We start from the raw sequence: 26,147 nt of genomic DNA on the forward strand, positions 1-26,147 counted from the left end.
CAACAAATGTGCCTCTTAGAAATAACGTCAGGAGCACATGGAAAGACACAGCACTTCCTCACAGAAACAATACATCTGGTGATGGGCAATCTGACTAGTGTCAGCAGGTGTCCGGCACAGCAAAAAGTCACCAGCTCCCTATCTGCTGTCACATATGGATGAATACTATGCACGCTGGTAAAATGTAGGCTGATATTACTGCATCTGTCTTTTCCATAAACCAATGCTATTGTTTTGGTACAGCCAGCAGACTAGTGGTATTTCACAATCCTTGGCACTGCACAACCTTTAAATTGATTTTTAAAATAACAAATGTCGTATCGGTATGACATGACATTTCTTCACAAACAGAAAGGTCCAGCAGAACTGCACCCAAGAAAGCACAATAGTAATGTGTTACCAGTAACACCCACATCACTGTAATACAGTAATAAATAAACTGTCTGGAGAATAACCCTTGCCCTTTTTACAATGCTTTAATGCGAAATCTCAGTTTGTGAGAATATGAATTCTCTAATCTTTTAGGCAATTTGGACAAACTGTATTTTGACAGCTGCTTGCAGAACAGATAAGATTAAGGGATGAAATTAACAGTAACGGTGGTGCTTGCTGGATTGTGGTCATTGAGAGAATTGGTAGAGGTGGCTTTTTAATGGAAATTAGCTTAAAGTTTTGGTATAAATTATTAGGAGAATTAATTATTGTTCCCTATTGGGGGAGTACATTTTCTGTGTCTTTCTTCCACTTTTTATTTTAATGGTTCTTACTCTTCTCCATTGTCTAGCTATTGCGCTCCCTCTGAAGGAAGAAAAGTTATTTATAAGATATAGTGAAAATGTCAAGGGATGAGAGTGTTTGGGCAGACTTTATCCTCTGTGTGGGCAAATGTTTCTCATTTGTGCCATCCTGTCATGTGGCTCCTGGAACATGATGGAATGGTCAGATTACCAGGACAAAAACATCACCCTTAACTCTTGCTTTTCTAAGCAGAATTAAGCTGCTGTACAGGGAGCACTTGGTGTAAACTACAGGGAGGGCACAATTTCTAACAGGAGTCCTATAAACAAAGTCAGTTTTGTTTAGGATGAAAAATGTAAGTGTCGTCATAGGCAACAGAACCTAAATTAAAAACAGAAACCCTAAATTAAAACAGAACCTAATTAAAACCAATCTTAATTATTTCTTGACTTTTATAACGGCTCATGACAACGCAATAGTCAATAACTGAACTCACACTTTCGTTCATAACTAGGATGTAAGGAGCAAAAGATAATACATTGGGCATGTTAAAAAATAAAGAAAAAACTACTTAAAAAACCTAAACCATATAGCATCTTGTTGTTGACCCAGTGCTCAGCTGCAGCTCTATCTTAAGACTAAACTAAAGGGTAGCATGTTAGCTAGGCTGCCCTTTCATACACAAGAACAGCAGTTGTGCCCCCTTCAGCAGCTCAGAGCTCCCCCAGCACCCGTTGGGCCAGTGACCCCCCCTCAACATGCAGCCTGTTTCCTGTTCCCCAGCGTTATGGTACAACTGTGTTACCCAGCAAGGGAAAAGTCTTCCACCCTTCATTTATTTCTGCAAAGTTATATAAACTATTCCCTCTGATGAAATTCCCTGGGGAAAGCGTAGACAACTGCTCTGTTCACAGGGCTGAGAAAAACATTGCATTTAAAATATCTTTTCAGAAACTTTATATAATTTTGGTGGCATCAAAACATTTGGGGAAGTTCACCTTGGATTCATCAATTTATTCTTGTTGAAAAAGAAAAAAGACTCACAAGCTCAACTTTTTAAGCTTCTTCAAATGTACTTATTTTTCAACACTACCTACCCAATGGTTTTTAAACAAGTAAATCCTTCATTTGGGTTAGATAAGTATTAGACTGATCCAAAAATCAGTTTCTCTTTCTCTTTGGTTTTTTTGGTAGGTAACACTAACTATCAAACCCTAGTAAGTCTGATGGTTACTTTAACAAATGTAACAGGAAAAATCTAAGCTATTCTAACATAATTTGTTGCATTTTAGTACCTTCCTATATTTTCACAAATCCTCCATCTGCTTCTCCACCTATTATGCATATAAATATGTATACAACCTCCCTTCTTAATCCTACAATCTAATGCTATCTCTGCAATGTAACATTACAGTACAGCTATTTGAGAACCTGTTTCTAAAGTATTCTCTCCTTTTTTTAATCATTCTAAATATAAGTATCTACACAAAGACCAGATTCCTCATGGGTATTGCTCTGACATGTGAAGTGTGGGAGGAGGATTTTTCCAGACACTGGGTATAAAGCAAAGTATGCCGTTTATGTCAAATTGTGTGTCTAGACATCACCAACATGTTGAAACTAGTTTGTTACACACGCTGTTGTGTAAATGCCATTAACATCATCCATGCATGGATACTCAGTTTTATCTATAATTGCACATGAAGTCTCCTTCTAGTGAAATCTTTTTCCTTCTAAATATGAAGACAAAATAAGATTTCACTTAAAGCAAAAATATTGTCTCCTTTTCAATACCTTGGTTCAAGCACAGTCAAGGTTTGTGCTACGCTTGAAACCTTTGTCACATCCCAGGTCAGTTATACCACACTGGCTAGGTAATTTTTATAACCTGTTACAAAAAGTTGCTGGATTTTTAGTATGGCCTTTCAAAACTATCTATTTTAATCTGGCTTCATTCATTAACATACTTTTGGTCTCTGATGATTTGTCTCAGTTTTAGAAAACTCACAATATGTATTTTGAGTACATCTGGAACTTGTGAACGGCTCTAACTGCCTACACCATGGTTGCTCAAGATCAGCAACTGTTCACATGTTTTTAATGTGGGTATTCTTTGCTTAATACATTTGTTAATTTAAGAAATCATATTTTGAGCAGATCCAAATATAAGTTTGAGAAAGTGCGTCCAAACACACACACAAAATTACTTGAAACTACCTGAAAGTAAGAACAGTCATCAAAGGCCATTAACATCATAACAAAATAAACACAAAGTAGTGTCTCACAAAACAGCAATAGATGGCATAAGGCTAATAGTATTTTTTCATAATTTGCTCAAATAACTTTAATTATTTTTGCACTCTTGTGGTAGTCATTTCCCAGTGTTATCTGAGTGGGTGATGGTAAGTCACACTGCAGTTTGTGGCAAGAAAATAAAACCAACAAACTCCTGACTCAGTTAGGTGAGTGCTGGCTCTGGAAGCCTTTCTCCTTCACACCAAAAAGGGCGACAACAGGAAGACACAACAGTGAGACAGGCCTTCTCAAAGAACTTGGCAGAAGCTTAATATACAGACAAATTGCACAAATATTAAAGGGGTTCTGTATACACTACAGATTTCCACTTCCTACACCTCCCCACCCCCCCAATAATAATAAAAGTCGTGTTTATCAGAACAGAGAGTAGAAAAAACACCAGGTAAGCTGTAATCAACTGCAACTAGTCAACCTGAACTGTAGACACAGAGCGTTAGGTACTTTGAACAAAATGCCTGTGATCCATCTACAGAGCTACCAAAAAAAGGCATATAAAAATCAAAGTTTTGGAAAAAACTCAGTAAAGGCTCTATTTGAGGAAGTCATAAGTGCTATACAAACTTTTGTGAGCACAATGATTTGCTAAACTTGTCAAATAAATTACTTGCTGCAGACTGTCTGCTCACCTCCATCTACTATGTCTGAAAGCACCAAAGAAAAAAGAAAACAGTTATATCATGAACCTGGCAGTCAGTTAGGAAAAATATTAACTTATAAATGAGTGGATAATAAATAATACTAGGTTCTACCAGAAATCACAAAAAAAAAAATCTCCATTTCACAGCTGAAACATGCTTTGTTCATTTAAGGTGTGTTTTTCATGCTGACTTCCCATTATTAAATGGAAGGAGTCCATATAGGCAGGTAACATGAAGCCTGACCCTCGCAAAACTACAGTATCACAGTGAGACACAAAGCCCAGAACACTCCAAGAGGGGCAAACTTATAGTGTCAATTAATCCTTACTGAAGATGGAAGAGTCTTCCCAAGTTTTCCCAAAATTTGGAACTTAAAAATCTATGTGAGAACTAAAACTACTTCCTAGAGAAAAAGGGAACATTTCATGATAGCTTGCCCTTCTGCATAGTTTTGTCATATTTTCAAAAAATCTTGCTTTCCACAAACGAGAGAGTACAACAACAGTCCCAAACACAAATTTTGATAAATAATTAAATATATAGTTCTTGAAACCATGGAAATGCTGGAGAAACTCTGAAAAAAGTGCAACAATTTTCACACAGAACTAAGTATGTGCAGAGAAACGTAATTTTCACAAAAGTTTGAGAAATGGCAGCACAGCTTCTGCACAATTTATCCTCTTCTTGGCTACCTGAGCAAAGCTTTTTAAGTTCCTGGATGCGATGCTTTACCTATCAAAGCTGCCAACACAGCCTTGAATATTTACAGCTATTCACCAGTTTCATAAGGAATCATACTGAGGAGGCACCCAAGTTTTAAGATTTCCCCTTCTATTCCCAGTTTTCTGCAGATCCCACGCTCAACAAAGTTTCCACACTTGTGAATCACAGAAGGGACACAGCACCCACAGAATTGGCCCTTTTCTCCTTCCAACCCCACATACTCCTCCTCTACCCACAAAATCGAAAGGCAAGACCAAGTCCCACCATAATGTAAACTCTCATTGACCTTCACAACAGTCTCTTTTGTACCTGACCATCCCGGCAGACAGCGACAGTAACCCGTGGTGGGATGACAACCATCTGCGTGGCTGCAGTCACAGCGTTCAGCGCAATCCATACCATACGTGCCGTCCTGTGGCAACAAAAAAAAAACAACCCAGAGATGATGACAACTTGTAGTTAGAAGAGAACAAGTTCTGGTCAGTCCTGCCTCAAAAAGCAACCACAGATCTCTCCTGAATCCGTAATCTGCTTTCTTAATATAAAAAGCTTCTGTCTTTTGGAACATTTTAGGGTCCTACTTTTTCAGTCTTTCATTTAAGAGGGGATGATAAAGAATTAATTACATTCCCTTGAAAAATCCCAGACTAATGGAGCTGGAGATGGTGTTTCAGAACACAGTAACCTACACTATCAGAGGCTGCAGTGAAGGCTTTCTTGTACTGTCCCTCTAATTTCCCTTACAGCTGAGTTCCTACTCCAAGACCTGCGAGTCCCTTGATGGGAAAGCAATTCAGTCTCCTTTCTGTCTCAGATCCTGAGGTCTTTATGTATTGGTCAAAAAGGATACCACACAGAGCCACAATTTCTAAAAAAGGATAGTAAAACATTATATTAAAATACATCTTCAGTGTGAAGTTTATTGCATAAACAATGCAAACCGTATCACTCTCTTGATTAAACATCCTTCCCTCTGCACTACAGCATATACTATGTTAAAAAGAGAAGCTCTTTGGCTATGAGACAGTACACAAAACAAAACTATTATTTCACTATGCAACATTTTTTGAACCAACAAGAGAAAATAAAGTTACAAGTTGAACATTCCTCTTGGTGTATTCAGCTGTGCCAAAAGGGCACAGCTGATTTTCATGGAGCTACTTCTAAACATTTGAATTTGCCTTTTCATCTTCTTCCGTAGAAGGTGGCACATACATTTGGGGGTAATTCCATACAAAAATCAATCTGTGGAACTGAAAAGTGCAAAATCTTTACAAACCAAATTAAAAAACATGGAAAAAGTCAGGTTTTGGCTGTGGGGTTACCCACACCAAAGGCAAAAAAGGAAAAAGCATGTCAGATTTAAAACCCAATCATTTAAATTTGAGGCAAAAAATTGTTCTCAGTCACACTAAAAATCAGAATAAAACCTATATGAAAATTCATCTGCTGTTCTTTGATGTTCATGCCTACATTTCTACTGAGTTCCACAGGATTTAGCTATTCAATACCCAGTCTTTCAAGTCTAAAGTAGAACAAAATCTTACACTACTTGTTTATAAGGAGCCTTTTGCTCAATTCAACAATACATTTTTATATGGAAAAAAAGAAAAGATTAAGAATTTCCTTTGCATATAATCAGATTTGGAAAGAAAGGAAGTCCTTGAATATGTTGTTGAAAAGTGGTCCTTTTGGACTGGAGTCCAAACTTCAGTCAAATATTGAGCAACAACCTGGGCAGTGATATTAATTTTCTGAAGTTATTGAAACAAATTGAAATAGATTGATTTAAATAAACTGTCTGCTGAAACAAGAAAAAAATCAGACAACACTGGACACATTTGAATTAGTTTTCTGTTTATTCTCCTGCTCTGGAATTTTGAGGCAGAACATGCATTTTAAATATGTAAATGCTTGTGGACATCATTTGACACAGAGAGAGCAAGAGCAAGACAATGAGCATGGGCATGCTAAATTATCTGATATAGAAATGCTTTTAAGCATTATTTTGCTATATTTGGAACGGTGAAGCAAATGCCATGAAGCAATACCTATCTTTTTTAATAAGTCAGTTTTGGAAGAGCTAATGGAGCTTGGGAGATCTCATCATCCTTCAGAATCAGACACTAAGTGATAAATAAAGCTTCTTTAGAAAAAAGAAAAATTAGTCTTCTGATGGACATGCACTGCATAAACGTGCACAGATGGTACTCTAATCAGCTTTCCAGAAAATTTTAGAACTTGTTTGCCACTTTACTCACTATATAGTGTATGCTATGCCTCATCTTAAAAGCAAAAACAACGCCCAAAAAATCACTTCCGAGTATTCCAAGAGCAGTTCAACAGAACAAATTTTCATTCAAAACAGAGGCATGGTTTCCAGTCTTACTTTGTAGTTCAGCTATTCCTATCATGTTATTGCTCAGTAGAGCTAGTCCGAAATGACAGAAGCTTGAATGTGATATGGGAGGGGAATCTACAAGGTTTATGTTCAGTTCAGGTGATTCCTTCACCATTATATTGTAATATATCTGTGTTTTTCAAGAAATTCTAAAGGAGCTGGTGAAAAGTTTCAGGTCCAACTTTAAAGTATGAAAGCAGAAAAAGTGTTCATCTGTGTATCTTCATTTTGTGTAGTCATTTTTTGTGTTCTTTGGTGTGCTGCACAGCAGAATTCTTCCAGAAGAATTGTTTGTGCATGTTCCTGATCTTGAACTCAGTCGTATATGGGCTATCAGGTGCAGTGTTCCTTAGGGACTTATCCCCATGAAGTCATAAGAATGTCAGGAGTGTCCTCCTGCCCAGTATTATCCTACAGTGCAAAAATCAGTGAAATTATTAAACTACCTGGCAAGGGAGTTCGCATTTTTCTCCTCTCCAGCCTGGGGCACAGGTACAGGTTCCATCCAGAGCATTGCAAGCCCCTCCGTTAAGACACTGGCAAGTTAAGTTACAGCCAAGTCCCCAGGTACCGCTGGGACAATTTATTGAGCAATCTACACCATGCCAACCTGCCAAGTATAAGAATTAAAGTGACAAATTAATCAGGTTTTCCCCCATTCCTCTCTGAGGACATGTTTCCCTCCGCCTACCATGTGGCATCTCTCAGAGATGCACAATACCGGGCTAACGTTAACTACAGGCTAGTATCAGCAATTTCAGCTGAGGACTTGTTGGGGTTTGAACAAAGGTGCTCAAGGGCACCTTGTAACATCTGTGCACAGCACACATTTGCAGATGGGTGCCATGCTAACATACAAAAGCAATTGATGGGAAATCTGAAATGAAAACAGAGACACCTTGAAATTTCACTGAGAAGGACTAAACTATACCGAAAGTTTTAAGGCATAGCCTGAATATAAGAAATAAAGAATATTTTCCCTAGACTTAAGCTGCTGCTTTCATAATTCTTCCACCAGTGTTCAATACAGAGAGTTCTGCAATATGGTTTTAACAGAAATCTTAGACAGAAAAAAACAGTGAAAACATAAAAGTAGTGTATAAATCAGATTTCTCCAAGGATACGCAGAAGACCTTTTAGATTATTTTTGTGCTTCTCTTCAAATACAAAAAAGAATGTAAGGGAAAATGGTTCTAAAATGCAGCATTCACAACTGATTATGCCTGATAGCAATGATTCGTAGACTGTGCACTGGATAGACAGAAATGTAAATAGATTTTTAAAAATGTGATCACCTATTGGATACAAGAGAAACGGCGTGAGCTAGTCATACATTATCATCAGCAATGACACAAGCCAAGTTTCTAATTTTGTACCTTGTTTACAGTAAGCGAAGGGAAAAATAATTCTGCACCAAGCTTAATCAATAGCCTATGCAAAACACATGTATAGAAATGAAGCTGCCTTGTGCCCTGGATTGATAACTTTGAATTTAGGGGTCATTTCAAGAAAAAATGTTATACTATTCTAGCTAGAAAATTGAGACACTTTGTCTCAAGTGACTTTCCAGGATTTATAAATTTCCTTCATTTACACGACAAGTATCTGGGTTTAGTTTAACCTCACAATTTGCTGTCCTTTTTCATCATAGTATGATTAAAACTGCACAATGCACAAGAAGATAGGATAATACATGGCTCAAGGAATAGTTTTTCTCCTTACAACCTAGCTATTTAGCAGTAGCTACTCAGCTACTTTAAGAGAATTAAATCAGCTCCACTGTCTCTAGTGAGAGTAGAAGTTGGAAACTCTCGACATTTGCTACACGACTGATTTAATTGTATCAGTCCCTGACAAGTTTAGTGGCTATTTTTCTAGGTAACTCTAACACTTCCCCCGTCTCAACCATCATCTATTTTTAGAAAAACATTTTTAGACAGCAGTGTCTACAACATGGACTGGGTACACGATTTGCTTGGGAGCATTCAACAGCCCCTCTCTTCTCAGCAACCCAGCATCACAACTGAGGGATGCTGGACTTCAAATCCTTCCTCACAGAAGAAGTGAAAAAGAGAACAGGTGTACTGCAAAAGCAGATCTTTAAGTGGAGTTTAGTAGCATATTCTGCAATGAACAGGAACACCATGTGGACCTGTAGACCCTTATATGGGGAAAGATCTCTGCAGAACCAGCACTGGAGGATGTCTCAGGTATCTTTGTTCCAGCCAAAGGCATGTGCTACTGGGAGATGGAGAGGTGCTCAGGCACATACAGCTTCCGGTGGAGGTACGTAGACCATCAAAATTACTGTTGGGAAGAGAGAGCCAGGCAGAGGGGTCAAGGAGCGTGAGTCCACTCACACTAATACTGGGAGATTCAGAAAGTTTCTTGTGGAAGCAGGGAACAGTAGAGGGCATAGGCTGGGAAGGGGTTTAGGCAAGGTTTTGTCAGAGAATTGCTGAGGAAAAGAGTATTCAAATAGAAAAAACTGCCAGTTGGTATCAACGTCAGTGCTAAACTGGCAGGAAGAAGCCTGTGTCTCTGTGATGCTGAGAGGAGCAAGGGTGGCAGCCAGAGGTGTGCTCACCCAGGCTGAGGGGAAACAAGGCTATTTTGACTAGGACAGCTGACATCAGATAAATGGTATACAGTAGTCCTTCTAGTAGACCATTGCACTGCCATCAGACACAAGTGGTGGTCCATCTCAGAGTAAACACTCGTAATTCACCCGGCAACAGTATCCAGCCCACTGAGAACTGCATCAAGGAAACATGAACACGAGGTACACGCACTCTTCTCTGAGCAGATGTTTTCCTAGTTTCGCCTCCCAGAGCAGCAGAAGCATAAAGTATCTAGTGATATGGCCTTCAATGTGGTCTGCTTTTCATTAAGTTTCTTTCTTCTTCTCTACTTCAAAAACTCAATTTCACTTTATGATTACAAAAAAAGAAAATTAATCTATAGAGACACTTACCTGCTTTGCAGGCACAAGAACCATCTACTGGTGAACAGATGGCTTCGTTTTTGCAGTTGCACACAGACGAACAGTTTACGCCGTATGTCCCCAAAAGACAAGGAGTACCACAAGAAGCACCCTGAATTACACAAAAATAGAGTCTAAAAAATATTTGAGGAGGTTCGGACAATACTACTAATACATGACCTAGACTGACTCAGGTGCTACAAAAGCCAGAAAACACAGCCCATGGCTGTCCTACACTGTCATTAAGTTATCCCAAATTTAAGGGAGAGGGAGTCCTTCATGGTTTTTAAGTCTACAATAAGCATTAGTTTCCCATGAGTTGCTGTGAGAGCTCAGGTCACATAGCTAACAGCTCTTGGTTAGATCAATGGACAGTATTTTCAGTAATAAAGAAGCCCTTTATGAAACCAAAACATGGTAAGACAGCAGTTTAATAGAAAATAATGTGGATATGTAAAATATTTTTAAGAATTAATTTGGATGAAGTTTTCACAGTTATTATTCCTAGAACAAGAGTCATACTGTTAAATGTTTTCTGTGTTAGATTAGCATCCAATGCACAGGTAACAGCAAACGTATGTAAAAGCTGCAGAATAATCTGTCCTGAACTGTAAAAACAAATGTCTTTGTCTAGAGTTTCTCTGGATGGAGCATGAGGAGTTGGTGCATCAAGACAATGACTGAAACCTATCGTTCCTCCCTTTATTTACACCTCAACAGCACACCCTCATTCTTATCTATGTCTTATAAAGCAACTAACTTTTCTTTCTTAAACTGGCTTCATTTTAGTACTGAGAACCAATCACAAATTTTGCCTTTTCAGGGTCTTATCTTGTAACACACTCAGTGGTACCTAAATATCCTTACCTCTCTTTTACTGTGATGGAGAAAGGACACTCTGGCATCTTGAAGAATTTGGCACTTAACTAAAGGCAGTGGAGTCGAAAATGGACTGTGAGACTTATTTACCTTAAATCCAGGGGCACAGGTGCATTTTCCAGTCACACTATCGCAGTCAGCACCATTTTGGCAGCTGCAGATCTGCTGACATGACTCGCCGTAGAATCCCGGGGAACATGTCTCATTGCAGTAGAGCCCAGACCAGCCAGGCTTGCAGGAGCATTCCCCAGACATAGGGTGACAGCTGCCAGGAGGGGATGAGAGGATAAATAATTCAGGACTAAACATGACATCGATATTTTTTTTCTCCAGAGAACAAAATGCTGTTATAGATAGGTTGCATAAAGGATCTTGCATGCTATGCATAGAAATGGTTTTACTCCCCAAACCACAAAGCAAAGGGTTCTGTATAGGTATGTATACATGCATGCCAGTTAAGAAATGTAACCATACAACATATAGACATTTTGGGAGGACATGGAAAGCTAGTTGAAAAGTAACCTATCTGAAACATAGTTTTTACCATAAAATAGATATCCATGGTTACAAATATTAAGGTGATGAAACCACAAAATTCCCCAAAATGTATTGTTAGGTTTCCACTCCAAGTATAATAGGATCATTTTCATAACACTGCCCAAACTCAGCAGCACGTTATCTGAGAAACGTGATGCTTCAGTAAAATAGCATGGCATCCAACACAAAATAATAACACAGCGCCCAATGAGTAGCAAGCATGCTCTTTTCTTTAAATAGTTGGTTGAAAAGAGGACAACTGGCATCTTTTCGGGAACGACACAAAATATTTTGCATTGGGCAGAAGTCAGATACACCATCAGAGCAGTGACCTTTTGGAAAGTGTATGTTGGCCATACCTGGTGGCTGACCAGCTGTCCCTACCTGGAACAGCAGTTTCATTGAAGGACCAGTCAGACAGCTGTTGCCTCATAACAAATGGACATCATCAGCTGTGCAGAAATATATGTGCTGGAAAAGTGGACACAATGGGGTACTCTGTGGCACTCTGGCAGACAAAGCACTTGCTTAATTCTCACCAAAGGAAAGCCCTAATACCCAAATCCAATACATTTACAATGGGAAGACTGTTTAAACATATTTGTCTGCCACTGATTGAAGTGAAGTTCCTTTAAGTGTGCTGGAAAAAAAAATGTGCCTTCGTCCAGACACATTAAATGACCCATGACAGGAGCTTGATTTTGCAAGAATTGCTGACTCCTTGTGTGGGGGTGTGTTTGAAACTCAGTATTCTTCTGACCATTTGAAAGTTTGAAAAAATACCTTCTGCACTTTTAGGTGCTGTAACTTAAGTAACAACAATATTTGAAAAAGTTGCAACATAACAAGGGAATGCAATATTAGTTGCAACTGCTCCGGGACTGGAGGACTACTCTTGTCAAACTAAGAGTTTCTTATTGCCAGATACAACCAACTGACAGCTTATTGCTGATCAAGGAAAGTATGAATTACAAAGGTTGGAATGTCATCATGCTCTCCATATATTGTGGTATAGACCATAACATCGTAAGGATTTGGGGCTCTTGAAGATAAAATCTCTTGGACAGTTAAGCTGGTGTACACAAAGTGAGAGGAAAGGTCTTTTCAACTAAATGATATATGCAGAAATCCTTCAAAACTCATGGTGTTCATTGTCAACAGTCCTGGGTTTTTGTTCAGTTATAAGTATACCTGCCATGAACTAAGTTGAAATGGAACTATTCTTATATAAAATACATGCAAAATCATGAAAATACATAATGCAGCAAGATAATCAGATTTGTCCCCTATTAACTTCCTGTAGGCAGCCAGTGGCATTTGGATCCAATTCCCTTGTTTCTTATCAGTGGGAGTATACAGGGCAGGGTATATGAAAAGATTTTTCAATCCACAACTGAACAGTCATTAGGATATGAATTAGAATATATTTACAACATAAAATTAGTAGTTCTGTCATTTTAAGACATAAATCCCAGCATTGTTTGTTGTTGGGTCTTTTTCCTTTCAGGAGAGGGGGAGACCACACGCATGAGCAAGCACGGGTATGAAGCAGAGGCATTGATATTCTGTGCCCCCCAGTGAGTGTTACTAAGGCATACTTGCACATATATTGATTGACACCAAAATTAGTATTCCATAATTTGTAATTAGATGTAGGAAGCTGGAGCACTTCTGAAGCTTTTTGATGGGTTCTCATGCAGTTAGCTTAATTGGCAATAAGATTTATATATTAAGATAGGGAAATAAAGAGATATTGAAAGATAACTGCCAGTACATCTGCTTTTATTCCTGGTCTTTTGTTCACACTTTCTGGAAATACAACCCTACTCTGTGCAGAGACAAAAAAAATACTTCTGGGTAGTTGATACTATATATTTGAAGGACTTAGATGAACTTAATGATTTTCATATGATTTATATAGGTGTTTCACTATTACAATACCCAACTAAATTCTGCAGCACCCTATGCAATATAAAATTTCCATGAAAAGCTCTTGTACATGTACGTACAAGTCCACTAGAAAAATGCAAAATTGCAAGATGCCCTAATCTTGACTTTAAAAATACACCCAAGCTTTATGAACTAAGCATGTATGACACTATAAAATTCCACTTGACCCTATATATGTATCTCAGAAAAAGGCTGAGACAAAAGAAACCCCATTAGAGCTCATGTCATGAATAAAACCTAATTCCAGCCTGAACTATACCAAATTAGATGGTCATACAGAATGACCTCAGTTGATCTTACCTACAGGTGTAAAGCAGTGGTGGAAGATCACCAGAAAAAGCTTACAAGAAAAAAAGACAGGGACATCTCAAATTTAGCTTGGAGATCAACCTGAAACCAGTGCATACGCTGTAACACAGGTGTAACAAATATCTTCTGTAAACCTTCTAGATAAATACACAGCTACAGTCTGCCTTTTTTCCGTTTTCTGAATGATCATCAGGTGTCACCTGGGTAAAGGCATGACAAAACCCAGTCTAAAAGTGGTTTAGGCTAGAGGAACATTCCTGTACAAAACGAAGTGACAACATTGATGAAGGCAGACTGAGATCTTTTTCACTTATTCCTGCAAACCAGATCTTCAGAATGACAAGTTTCTGTAAGCCCCACAAATTGTGGATGGAAGTGGCAGGGACACATGGGTCTGCTCATACCAGCTCACAGCGCTGCTGTTGTACCCCACTGAGGAAGCGTGTTTTATGTGGTCTTAGTCTCAGCCACCTAGCACTCACTCTATTTTTTTTCTTGACTGTTAAGTAAAAACGGAAAAATCAATAGTGTCACCTAGTCACAGAGAACAGAGGTCTGTTTCTGATTTGCACTCTTGCTCAAATCCTTTCATATATCTATCAAAAAATGCAATAGAGAATAACCATGGCACAAGAGGGCTGTTACCTGCTGCTGTCCTCTGGACCCTTCAGAAAGAATAAAATCTCTTAAGTATATCTACGACGAACCCTTTACGAAGCATCTAATAAAGGCTGCTGATACAACCAAGAACAAAGATGGGTTTGCCTTTCATCCCCAGGAGCTGCCATCAACCAACAGCAGCAGCAAAATCCCTGTAGCTTAGCCTACCCAAAATGCAAATTACAAATTATTACAAAAGCTGTTTTGATGCAATTTCCTCAATCATCAAACAGTAACAGAAATATGTATATGTTTTTGAACTACAGTGTATCATAATGGTTTTATATCTTTATTTGAAGAAAATTGCTAGACACATACTTGAATACTGCAACTTATGTACACATATTTTACAGCAGTATTTTTTGGTGCTAAGTATTTTTTTAACTAACCTCTAGTTCATTTCTGTATCTATGAATAATAAGAACGTAAGTAATAACCTAGGGCTCTAAGCCTATCAACAGCTCCTCTTTGAGGATATTTAAAGTACTGGTCACACACAGATGAAAAAAGCTTTTAGGTAGGATACCTAAAGTACTGGTCACAGACAGATGAAAAAAGCTTTTAGGATATCAAGGCCCCCAGAATTCCTAACAGAATCCTAGTCCTACAGACACACAAAGTGTATTTCAAGAAGGAATTGTACCCCCTTTCTTGTGCCCTGGGATTATTGGTTGTTACATTGCTGCTAAATGGGTTAGTGCTATAAGAAGATCCTCTGGCTACTGCGAGCCCAAACAGTACTTGTGGTAGGCAAGTAAGGGATGAAGGTATTCCCTGATGTGCTTAAAAAGTTGTCTCCTGGCTGATTGATATTTACTGAGAGATGAAGACAGCCAGACACAACTGGCTTCTCAAAAGATTCTCAAAAGCGTTAAGTCTCTGCAGGGAGCTTTGTCTTCTATACCATTACACAGATGCCCTTTGATTTCTGTTACGTGGTGGTCTTAATCACTTCCTGACCAAGGGGGAAGGAACCTATATATGAAAAAAACACTTGTGAAGTCAAGAAAATCTTTGTTTTCCTCACAGATCATTATGCCCTTGCAAATATGCTCCCGCACCTACAGGACTGTTAAGTGCCTTTTGATTTGTCATACAGAAGGGAAAATGTTCAAAAAAAGGCCAGCTATATGCTGGTGTTTACATGTGAACATTTGTGATCTGATTTGACCACAAGTTGTCTTCCAGCGATATAAATGAAGGAACAGCTGTGTTGAACATGAATCAGAAGTAATCCCTGTAATATCAGAAATACTATACAGTGTAATGCATTCCTGTCAAATAAGGCTGCTACAACAGTCTTCAGACAGATTTTCAGGAAAGCAGCTAACCGTAATTCATAATACAATAGTATTTGGTCTACTAGCATAATTTGAGAGCTAGATGGGTCAGCATTATAGTGCCATTTATTCTTGAATGCACTGCCCAGAGAATGAATTGCTTGATTTTATGTCAAAAACGCTGTATTTTTTCAAAAGACATTTCAAGTAAATGGGAAAAACAGAAGTGCAAGCACATAACTGTAAAAGTATATGAATGGAAAGGGAAAAGAATTCAGTTTGCTGTCACATGGTTTGCCAATGAAAGGCACGTTGAACAACTCAGACAATCCACAAAGTAATTTTTCACAGAGACCTAACAGAATAGGTATTTCCATGTATATGCTTGAGTGCTTTTAACATCACTGCTAAATTCTGACTAAAGGCTTTTGTTTTATCTATGAGGAAATGTGCATCTTATATACAACATACTGCAGCATTCTATGCAACAGTCAACAGTTTCTGCAAATTTCTTTCACAGCTATTTTCAATAGCAAAAAGTTAGATTATGCTCAAAAACCTTATCTAAGGTACTGTGATTAGTAATGCAATTAAGTGTAAGTGAATGTACAATGACCAAATTATTTAATCAGAAGAACTGTGGTTTTTAACAAGACAAAGCTGTCCAGAATTATTCTATAAATATGTTGGCTTGCCTCAACTGACATCTGACGTTCCTCCCTCATGGCTGAAAGTTTGTCTCCAAATAGCTAGTTTTTAAATTTTCATAACAATATGCTGGAACACTGCAAAATCCACAAAGACACAGAAAACTCAAAAAATAGGACTCAGTACTGCCTGAATAAGGAGAGATGGTAAAAGGTAAGCCAATTGGAAAAACATTTTCATTTGATTTCCAGGGATCAGATTTTACCTGCTTTCTAGAGAAATAGATTTTTTTCTAGGAAAAAAAAAACAACCTAGAAAATTTTCTAGAAAAATAATTTAAATGACAAAAAATGTATTTTTGAAACCTAGATTTACAACTGGTAAGGCTTTGGAAATTTTGTATTAAAATACAAATGTCACCTACACCAATTCTTATATATGTATACACAGAGAGAGAATTGGGTTCTCCTCTCATGCCCGACTTGTAAGACTATACATCTATTTCAATTGATTTCAATTCAGTTATTTCTCATCTACAGTACACCAGAATATGCAAAGGATGTGTGATGTATACTGACTTTGTATGGTGAAAAATATAATGATTTATTTATGCACTAAATATAGACAAAGGCCACACTTTGTCTTAGAAATTATTTCGTGGGTCAGAGACCAAATACAGCAGTCAATATTAAGATCAAATACAGTTGCAAGCACTAAAATTCAGAAGCTCTTTTGGGCTGATATTTTCTTTCCTGATATGGTTAAATACCAAATACTCTTACAAGTCTTTAGCTGCTTCAGTTTGCATGAAAGTACTAGAAAAATCAGGAAATACTTATTTTCAGATTATATTTGGATTTCTATATTCTATATAGAAAAAGAAAACAGGCTAAAGGGTGTAAAGCCTACCTCCAGGTATTTGGCATGTGGCAGGGACACTTTTTATCGCACTTGAGACCATAAATTCCCTCAGGACAAAGCCTTGTTTCGCAGTGCTCTCCGGTGTATCCTGGTTCACAGAGACAGGCACCACTAATATGGTAACATTTCCCACCATTCATACACTTGCAGGTCTCAGCACACTGCACTCCATAAGTCCCCACTGGACACTCATCTTGGCATCTGTAAGAACAATGAACAAACAAAAAATAGTTTTATTTCCCATAAACTACAGCTTTTGGAGATTTAATGGTTTATGAGGAATCTCTTATACTGGTCTAAAACACCTCTTAAGTAGAGCAGGAATTTATATAACTTCATATTCAGAAGAGCCTGTCTCTCTGGTTTCTTTTGCTGCTCAGCTAGACAGGCTTAAAAACGTTGGTTCTGCAAATTCCTCAGAAAAAGGTCTTCCTTCTCTCCAACAAAGGAGACAATGTGCACAAACAGACCGCTGCCCTTTGCATTCAGGACAGAGCAAAACCAAACCCTCTTAAATCAGACCTGAAGTATGAAGGAGTAAATTTTCAAATATTTTCTTTCAAAAGCCATCCATCTCTAATTTCTTAAAGTGATCTAGATTCTCCACTTAACAATAGTGTGAATAGCCAGCAGACAACCGCACCCCTGCAGACACTCAGGCCAGGAAGTTCCCTGGCAATCAATCACACTCAGCAGTCTCTAATAAGAATATTTTTTAATTGTGTTTCCAAACACATGATGTTTCCAGAATACTCTTCTTTCCAGAATTTCATTCTAAGCCTATTTTTTTTGTTCATTTTGCCCTTCAAAATTTCATGGGGTGACATGGGAAAATCTTCAGGAACCCAAACCCCTTCTTTTCATCTGATTTTTCTAACAGATGAAACTGAAAATTAGTAAAGACTTGAGTTTAACCTATATGGGAGAGTAGCTATGATTTTTGTTGCTCCTTAAGGAAAATATATCCTATTAAAGAGACTTCTTCACCAAACTTTTCCTCTTTCATTCACAAAGCTTTTAGAAGATAGCTACTTTAGCTAACAGTCTTATTTCCTTGATGATTTACATATGAAAGGCATTATTTAACCTAAAGATCAGACTGTATGTTTAGCTGTCCGGCCTGACTATTAAAAGACAATTTTCAGTATCCTGCTTCTAAAACTTGCAACTCATCTACTAATGAGTTTCTGGATAGTAGTTTCATTTGGCAATGTATTTAAGAGATACAATACAAGTTTGATGTTTTCAGCTTTAACTTCTCTGTGTTTTATAACTGAACTGTTAAAATTTGGAATGCCAGTACTGCTACAGCATTACTAAAGGTTCCAGCGCTAAGTGCACTTAAATCATTTGATTACATGTGTGAGACCAGACCTCTCACCTCAACCGGTTCATGCCTCAGAGCCAAGGATGACAACATTTCATAGCTTATGTGTCAGGGAAAATCCCCCTATTTTTCAATACAAGAATCCTATAAACTCTGAATTATGCTGACATAGACAAAAAGACAAAACAGCTAAATCCCAAAGCTTTAAGGCCAGAACATGCTGACATTTAAGTCTTGAGGTGTGCTGTGAACTCAACAGGTGGTATCGGGTACATAACATCTTCTGCAATTTGGGCACCTGCAACTTTTAGCAAGCTACAAATTGTACAAAAGTATTACTTGATAAGACAGCACATTATTAATGGTTTTATCAGCTTACAACTTTCTCATTTCCCCAGTCCTATAAAAGAATTTCCTCAGTGGTCTCTTTCCATTTTTCATATACAATTTGCTTTTTTTGTATTTTTACTGTATGATTGGTGGTTTATTATGGGAAAATTTCAAAGACACGTGATATGAGGCACTGCAAAATGTAACAGAATTTAGCAGAGCCCTCTGACTGAGGTAAAATGGATACACATGTTCATTTCATGCTTCTGCAGTATTTGCCTCAATCTGATAGTGTTATCCAGAAGATTCAAGGTATTCGTAACTCTGCCCTGACTGAAGCCAGCAATGAAATCCCCTTTCCTTCAAAGGTGTAGCATAGTAATACAGCTAATAACCCTGTTTAAATGTTTCCTAACAAAGTTAAACAAATAAAGCTGAGAATGAATTTTCTCCAAATGACAATCAGGAATTCCAGCCAAATTAGAGGAAATTTAACCTTGCAATTTTATTTTTTTTTTAATTGCATCTTCATCAGCTTCTGAAATACCCTTTTCCACTTTGTGGTGAGGACAGGTATCAATCAAAAAGTATTAGGCAGAAGAATTATAAAAGTAGTTTGAACTACATTCTCTTGTGTTAACTCACATCACCCAGAAACTGTTACATGCTCTAGGAGTCCTCTTTTTCTTGCTGTATGACCAAGTTCCAGGAGTCACCACCACACCAAAATCTAAGTCAAATACTGTTGAAGCTATACACAAGAAGTGGAGAATAGCTTAGCACTTTAAAAAATGTCCTTTTTGCTGCTGTTATGTACATGCTAGCTCAGCCAATGCCCACACATTTCTTGTCACACTTCCCTCCCTTGCCAATCCACTGACATGAAATAAGAACCAGGTCTACAACATTGCTTCTGACCCATTCCTGACCTTGCAGTTTCTTGAAAAACAAAAGAATTGCAAATACAGCTCATTTTGCAGGAAAAGAGGGAGCTCGGACTTGCAAAAAGTGATCAAAATGCTGCAGCCTGTAAGGCATTTCAGATTGAAGTCAGATTTGAATTCCAAGACAAAAAATTTAATCGCTTTTAAAAACACCAGTGTAGTGCAGTGTGTAGACTCTCATATGGATATTCCTTTGATTTCCCTGCTGACTTGTCTGTGCCTCTTTAAATGCATCTACCACTTTCTGTACAGTTTCTTCACAGACGCAAATTTAATTTTGGCATCCAAATGGCTCTGGACTAATTTTTTCTTGTCTTTATGAGTTTTTTTCCCCTTATGTCTGGCACAGCTCTCCCCATGTCCTGTGAACACTCGCGTGGGAAGTGCATATGGTTATAATACTTACTATTGTTGGCAGAGATTCCCTGGACTGACCCCAGTGATTAAGCTGCTGCTGACCTCAGCAAATGAGTTGTATGCTGTTTAAAATACATGCAGAATGCTTCCTTCATCACTTTCCACTGCCTTCAAAAATTATGTCTTGCTATATTATTTTTCCAATCTACCAAAGATGATTTTTAGCAATCAAGTTGGAAAATAAAAAAACTTCACTTCTTCATTTGAATGAAATACTTTAGGAGACAACTCTCCAGCTTGCTTGCTTTGAAGAGGAACCAAATGAGACTCTCTTGCTACTATGGCTGCCAAACATCTGCACAAAACCAAGAGTTTCCCTTCTCACCCATTCACCATAACCCAAACGGCGTCATTCTGCAAGCCACTCAAGTGAAGACCCAGAAGACACTGCCAGAGCATGGGCCACAGCAGGAAAATCCTGAAACCTAGCACTTCCTCACAAAAGGGTAATCACATAGACACTTTTAACTTGTGACGCAGCATCAGCTAAGTGACATGGCAGACATTTCATAAGACTCTCTTAATCATATCACATGTATTTTCATTCTGCTTTCTACCAGCTTCTTAACTTTCTTTGTCGTAGTAGACCCCTTGCAGGTTCAGCAGCCTGGCAAAAGGAAGTTTTCCTTACCGTTCCCCGGTGTAACCTGGGCTGCAATGGCATTGACCTGTCACTGAGTCACAGGTCCCTCCGTTGTGGCACTGGCACTCCTGGGAACAGTTTTTCCCGTAACGACCCTCAGGACAAGGCTGACCACAGACCATACCCTGCATGTGCAGAAAAAAAATCTTAGTATTAGATTTGGGATTACAGCTTAAATGGACAAGGAATAAAGTTTTGTAATGAAGGAAGATCAAGGAGATCTTGTGTCACTCATCTAGTGCTGATCTCGGAAATGCCAGACTCTTCTCCAGCTTTAAATGTGGGGTATGTTTCAGCACTGGAGGACTAATCTTCTAGGATTTCCATTTTGGAAGGCAAGCTAATGAACAACACTATCTCTAAGCAACAGTGAAAACACTTAGGCGTTTAAGACTAATTGATGTCAAGCTTTTCCCAATTTATTTATCAGGAGTAGTATATATCAAGACATCCGGAAATGCCCTCCAGTGAGTAGTGGTGTAGAAATCGGCAATTGCTGTAGTGCCCCAATTATACTACTTTATGATAAGTTGGAGGTTTTTTTCTGATGAAATGAAAAGCTGTTTGTAATTTCATTTAAAGCAGCATAACTTAAAAGCCTAGGTAGGATGTCTGCTTCCCTTCAACGGGTTTGGAATTTCTGCACTGCTATTTACATCCTTGGAATTAATTACACCTATGTAGTAAAGGGACCATCAGTTCTTAAGAATTTTAAGATGCCATTTCAAGAGAAACATATTTACAGGCATTTCATCAGACAAAAGACATGCAAGTATTTTAGCCAATGTAAGATACTGCAGGATTTATACCTGGCTACTTTAAACCTTCCTTACATGAAAAGTAAAGAAGGTTAAGCTGACAAAATTGTGTTTCACAGAATTGAAAGAACTAAAACTAACAAAGACTTATGCTTAAATAACTACTTGGAATGGAAAATTAGTCAAAAGGCTAAAGAGTAATTTATTAATTAAGACACACACTAGTATAAAATTTCCATCACTGCTTCATATGTTATCTCATTTTTCATTAGCTGTATTTAAGCAGATAAATGGAGTCAAGAATTTATGCAAACATTTGTATTCTATGACCAATAATTTTGTTCTTCTAACATGAGGTGGAATAAAAAGTAAAAATCGCCATAATCCACATTAATTAGCCAAGTGAGTGGTGCTATTCAAACACACAAAGATGATCATTTATAGCTATGTTCTCTAGTCGGTGAAAAATTGATCTCTGGCACAGGTTACCTCAATATAATATCTCAATTATCATGAGATAATTGAAAGTTCAGTAAATATGGATTTTCACCCAAAATGGACACTTAAATAGAAAACATTATTAATAAATACTATTGATAAATATTATCTACAAATGTATTTAAAGAAATTATTTGGGCTTGGGTCACCTTCCAACCTTTTGATCACCTTCCAACTCCGTTATTTGCCAACTCAGAGTTGGCAGCCTGGTAGTAGGGGAGGGTACTTGCAGCTCCGAGGTCAATTCTTCTTTCCCTACCCACTGACAAAAGGGTAGAAAGTCTAAAGATAATGTCAAAGTTCTGATGTCCCATTTCCATCACCAACATTTAACACAGTATCTAACGGTTTGGGGGTTTTGCCATGCACACTGTACATAGAAAACCAGGCACAAAATCCACTGCTAAAATACATAATGGTGTCACTTCCCTATAATATCAAATTATATGTAGAAATGAATGACTTCCAGACAAGATCCAAAGGATGTTGCCTTGTCATAGTACAATTCATGTATTTTGCTTTCCAGAATCCGATATGGTTAAAAAGGCAGCACAGAACTGGAGGATTTTCAGTAACAGATGGTTTTGTAAGTATTTTATTCCATCCCTTATGCTAAAATACGTTTCTCATTACTCTTGGCTACAGGCAGACTGCATTTGCTATCCTCATTTGGTAACCTTTTCTGACACTGCCCGAAATCTACAAATATGGAAGTTTTATGGGCTTGTGTTGATTTCAGAAAGTGTTTTTACCATCCATCCTGGCGGGCAGGCACACTCCCCGGTGACGTGGTGACAGACGCCTCCGTTCTGGCACGGGCATCTCTCCTCGCACTGCGGCCCATGCTTCCCGGGGGGACAGAGGTCCTCACAGCTGGGGAGGTGGTGGTAAACAACAGAGACAACCGTTACTTTGGCACAGACTCCTGTCTCCAGCCACCTCTTCATTTTTAATGCTATCGTTAACTTTTCCAGCCAAAAGTACGAAACAGAAAGCAGTCCAACATAAAGAAATGCACACTGAATATTGCAAAGCATCCATGCAACAAATCTAATGAAATGGACCAGGCAATCTAGGATTTATTTCTTAAAGATATTTCTTTCTACACTGATTGGTGCTCATTTGTGGTCACTGACAAAGCTCAAAATCTATTCTGGAATGACAAAGCCAAATAACTCCATGTTTCAACGCCGTTTTCCAGACTTGTAGCCAAACAGTTTTCATGGTGGCCAGGAAGAAGCTCCTGATGCTACTTTTTGGGGCTTTTACTTAGCAGTCCAGACCAAGAGGGCTTCTTCTCAGTCAAACATCTGAACATGCACTGCACCATGGTTTGCCCAGCTGCTTCTTAGCCAGCCCTGCTTCTCTGCGTTACACAGCAGCCAGACCAACACCATAGTGTTAAAAGTTAATCTAAACTTAATTTCTCTTGTTAGCACTATTTAAAACTTGTACCTCTCCCCCATAAATAATACGGCCACTGCTTACAAGGCACCAGTGTATCCAGGAGGACACCTGCACTCTCCCGTCACATGGTCGCAGGTAGCTCCATTTTGACACTGGCATTTTTGATGGCAATCATTTCCATACGTCCCTTGATCGCAGCGTTCCTCGCAGCGCCAACCTTTGAAACCTGACGCACAGTGGCAGGCTCCTGTAATTGGGTTGCACAAGGCTCCGTTTTTGCACTGGCAGCGGCTGCTGCAGTGAGGTCCCCAGTGGTCACTGTCACATGCTGAAGGGGTAGAAGGAAAAATTTACAGCAGTTTTATAATAGCTCATGTTACAGCACTGAAGATACTATGAGTCAACGGTAAAAAAAAAAAAAAAGTTATAAAATGGAAATAGTTATGTAGTACATCCTCAGTTCTTCTTGGTCCTCAAGGATCTTGGCAGTCAGGCAGAACTTAATTTATGTACACAAATTAATTTCTTAGGCATAAAAGCAAACATGAAAACATGTTAAAACATGAAGCTATGAAGTAAATGCAAGTTCTAGTCTCTTCATTGTCAAAACTCTTCATTACAACTCTCCACCATCAAATAACAGTTATGGTTGCAGTAAGCTTCCATTTCCCCAAAGAAATCTTGCTAACTTAAAAAAGTAAAAAAATGTGGTCTAAACGCATAAACAACTGTCTGAATCCCACAAGGAAGCTGCAAAGCTTACTCAACATAAGATTATGATTTTTTTCAAATCCACAAGTTCCTACTTGTTTACATAATTGCAAATACTTCCTTTTCAATCTTGCAATATACTGATAGGGCAAAAGAAAACACAAGAAGTGTTTCACCAAGCAATAGAAATTAATGATTACATGGTTAAACTTCATCTGGATGTTACAAATTTGGTTATCCAATGTGTCTTCACAATCATTCAAATGCATCTTTTCTTGTCTGCCCCAATACAGCCCATTAAAACCCTATAAGCAAACCACTCAGAGGTTATTTCAGCATCAAAAGAAAAACCTTGCTGTTAAGGAAGAAATTTTTCTTAAGAGAGAAAGACAGGAGTTCTGTAAAGACCCAGAAGGTTAAGGTCACCTAGAGTTCAACAGGAATGTGCTAATCATATGGTCAAATGATCTGATTTTATTTTTATGTTCTGTTGATAACAGCAGTACAACGGGAAAGCCTCAGTTGCAGCAACTGGAAGCCTGGGCTCTCCTCTTGGAGACTGACAGCCATTGTTCTCCCAGTCTTCTCCTGGGGCAAAAAAGCCAGGCAGAGAACAGGCACACTTTCGTAGACTAATGCAAAGTAATTCAAGAACCCTCCTCAGGGTATGAATTATTCAGCTATAGGAGCTGTTCACTCAGGCTACACAAATAAAAAGGGATTAGGGTCTTGTAAAGAATCTACTCCTTAAGATTATTTTTTTTTTCCAGGAGAGGTCACTAGAACATGCATCCATAATGGAGATATTGTGAGCACCTACACACAATAAAATGCTAAGCAACAGAAAGTATTGTATGTATTATAAACACCCGGCAATACTGTCAAACTGACAAAACAACTGTCCACCTTATTATTGGCCTCTCTCTTTGAAGATGTGTGTGTTTTGTTCTGGACTATACTACTGTCTCCAGCACACAGCAACTCCCAGGTTGCCTTTCCCCATGCTAACTCACATTCATTCAGAACTGCTATATGTTTGTTTTCAACACGTCTGCATGGAACAGAAAGTGTAATCCTCATACTTAACCAGTTCTCAAATTGTTGTCAGAAAACTAGCTATTTTGGGATATATATATATATATAAAAATATATAAGTATGGGTGGTGAGACATCTGAGACAGTCACACGTTCTGTCATGATTGAGCAGACACCCCTACATATTTTTTTTGCTTATCACATTATTCTGGCTTCAGATAACAGTCTTCCTCCTGCTCCCAGACAAAACAGACAATTTCAATTTCAGCCATTCCTTATGGAATAAATAAATAAAAAACCCCAACCAAACCAAAACTAAACAAACAAACAAAAAGAACCCCTGTCCTGGCATGTCTAATAAACAGAACTATTCAGAATGATCACCAGATCACGACTGTTCCAGTGCAGAGCTCAGTCAAGAATAAACATGGCCTGAACACACTCTAGATATAGACGCAATAGGCAAGAGAAGACTTACGCTTGGTTGATAAGTGCAAGCTTGTGTTCTTTCATCAATAGATGGGATATTGGGTGCAGTGCAACAACATTCATGTAGCTGCTTGAAGACCCAGTGTAATGAGTCTAAGAGCCACACAGACCAGAAACATCTACTACTACGCATCTGCCATTGCATCCAACATCCAGGCACCAAGATGACCTTGCTAGAGACCGCTTCGCCTGTGAAGCAGCAGAGGCCTTGCACTCCCTCTTCTCCTTCTACAGTCCCATTCCCAGTCTGCCTCTCTGGGATGCAACCTGCTGTCTCCTGGAGATATACTGATGTCCAGGGTGAACGTCCTGTGTCTGTGAACTTGAACCTTTCTCAACAATTTTACTGTAAGAGCAGGTACCACACAGTACATAATAATTTATTAGTTTCCTGGCATGATCATCTCATTATGTTTGCAAGAAATCATTAAAATAAAAAGCATCATATAGCTGCTAATAGGATTTCCAGTTTCACGACCAGCCTCCTGGCAACAGCCATGTGGGTAACAAATATTGACTATGCAATTTTTCACTACAGCACAATGGTGAAGCATTCCACCAGGACAGCAGTGGCCCCACCATAGTATGACTACGCAATAGTCCTT

General features: G+C 38.4%; 1 protein-coding gene across 5 annotated transcripts in view; it reads right to left on the reverse strand.

Annotated features, from left to right (window-relative positions):
- MEGF10 (multiple EGF like domains 10) overlaps window positions 1–26,147 on the reverse strand; it is a 107,458-nt gene that overhangs the window by 28,416 nt on the left and 52,895 nt on the right. For all 5 annotated transcript variants that reach the window (XM_075021559.1, XM_075021561.1, XM_075021558.1 and 2 more), the window contains 8 exons: window positions 23,389–23,635; window positions 22,653–22,773; window positions 20,633–20,769; window positions 16,972–17,184; window positions 10,769–10,943; window positions 9,791–9,911; window positions 7,263–7,426; window positions 4,725–4,827 (listed from right to left, as the gene is read on the reverse strand). In XM_075021559.1, the coding sequence (XP_074877660.1) occupies window positions 4,725–4,827; window positions 7,263–7,426; window positions 9,791–9,911; window positions 10,769–10,943; window positions 16,972–17,184; window positions 20,633–20,769; window positions 22,653–22,773; window positions 23,389–23,635 (1,281 nt within the window). The remainder of the gene's footprint in view (window positions 1–4,724; window positions 4,828–7,262; window positions 7,427–9,790; window positions 9,912–10,768; window positions 10,944–16,971; window positions 17,185–20,632; window positions 20,770–22,652; window positions 22,774–23,388; window positions 23,636–26,147) is intronic.

The sequence above is a fragment of the Buteo buteo genome, chromosome Z, assembly GCF_964188355.1.
Source record: "Buteo buteo chromosome Z, bButBut1.hap1.1, whole genome shotgun sequence".
Classification (NCBI taxonomy): domain Eukaryota; kingdom Metazoa; phylum Chordata; class Aves; order Accipitriformes; family Accipitridae; genus Buteo; species Buteo buteo.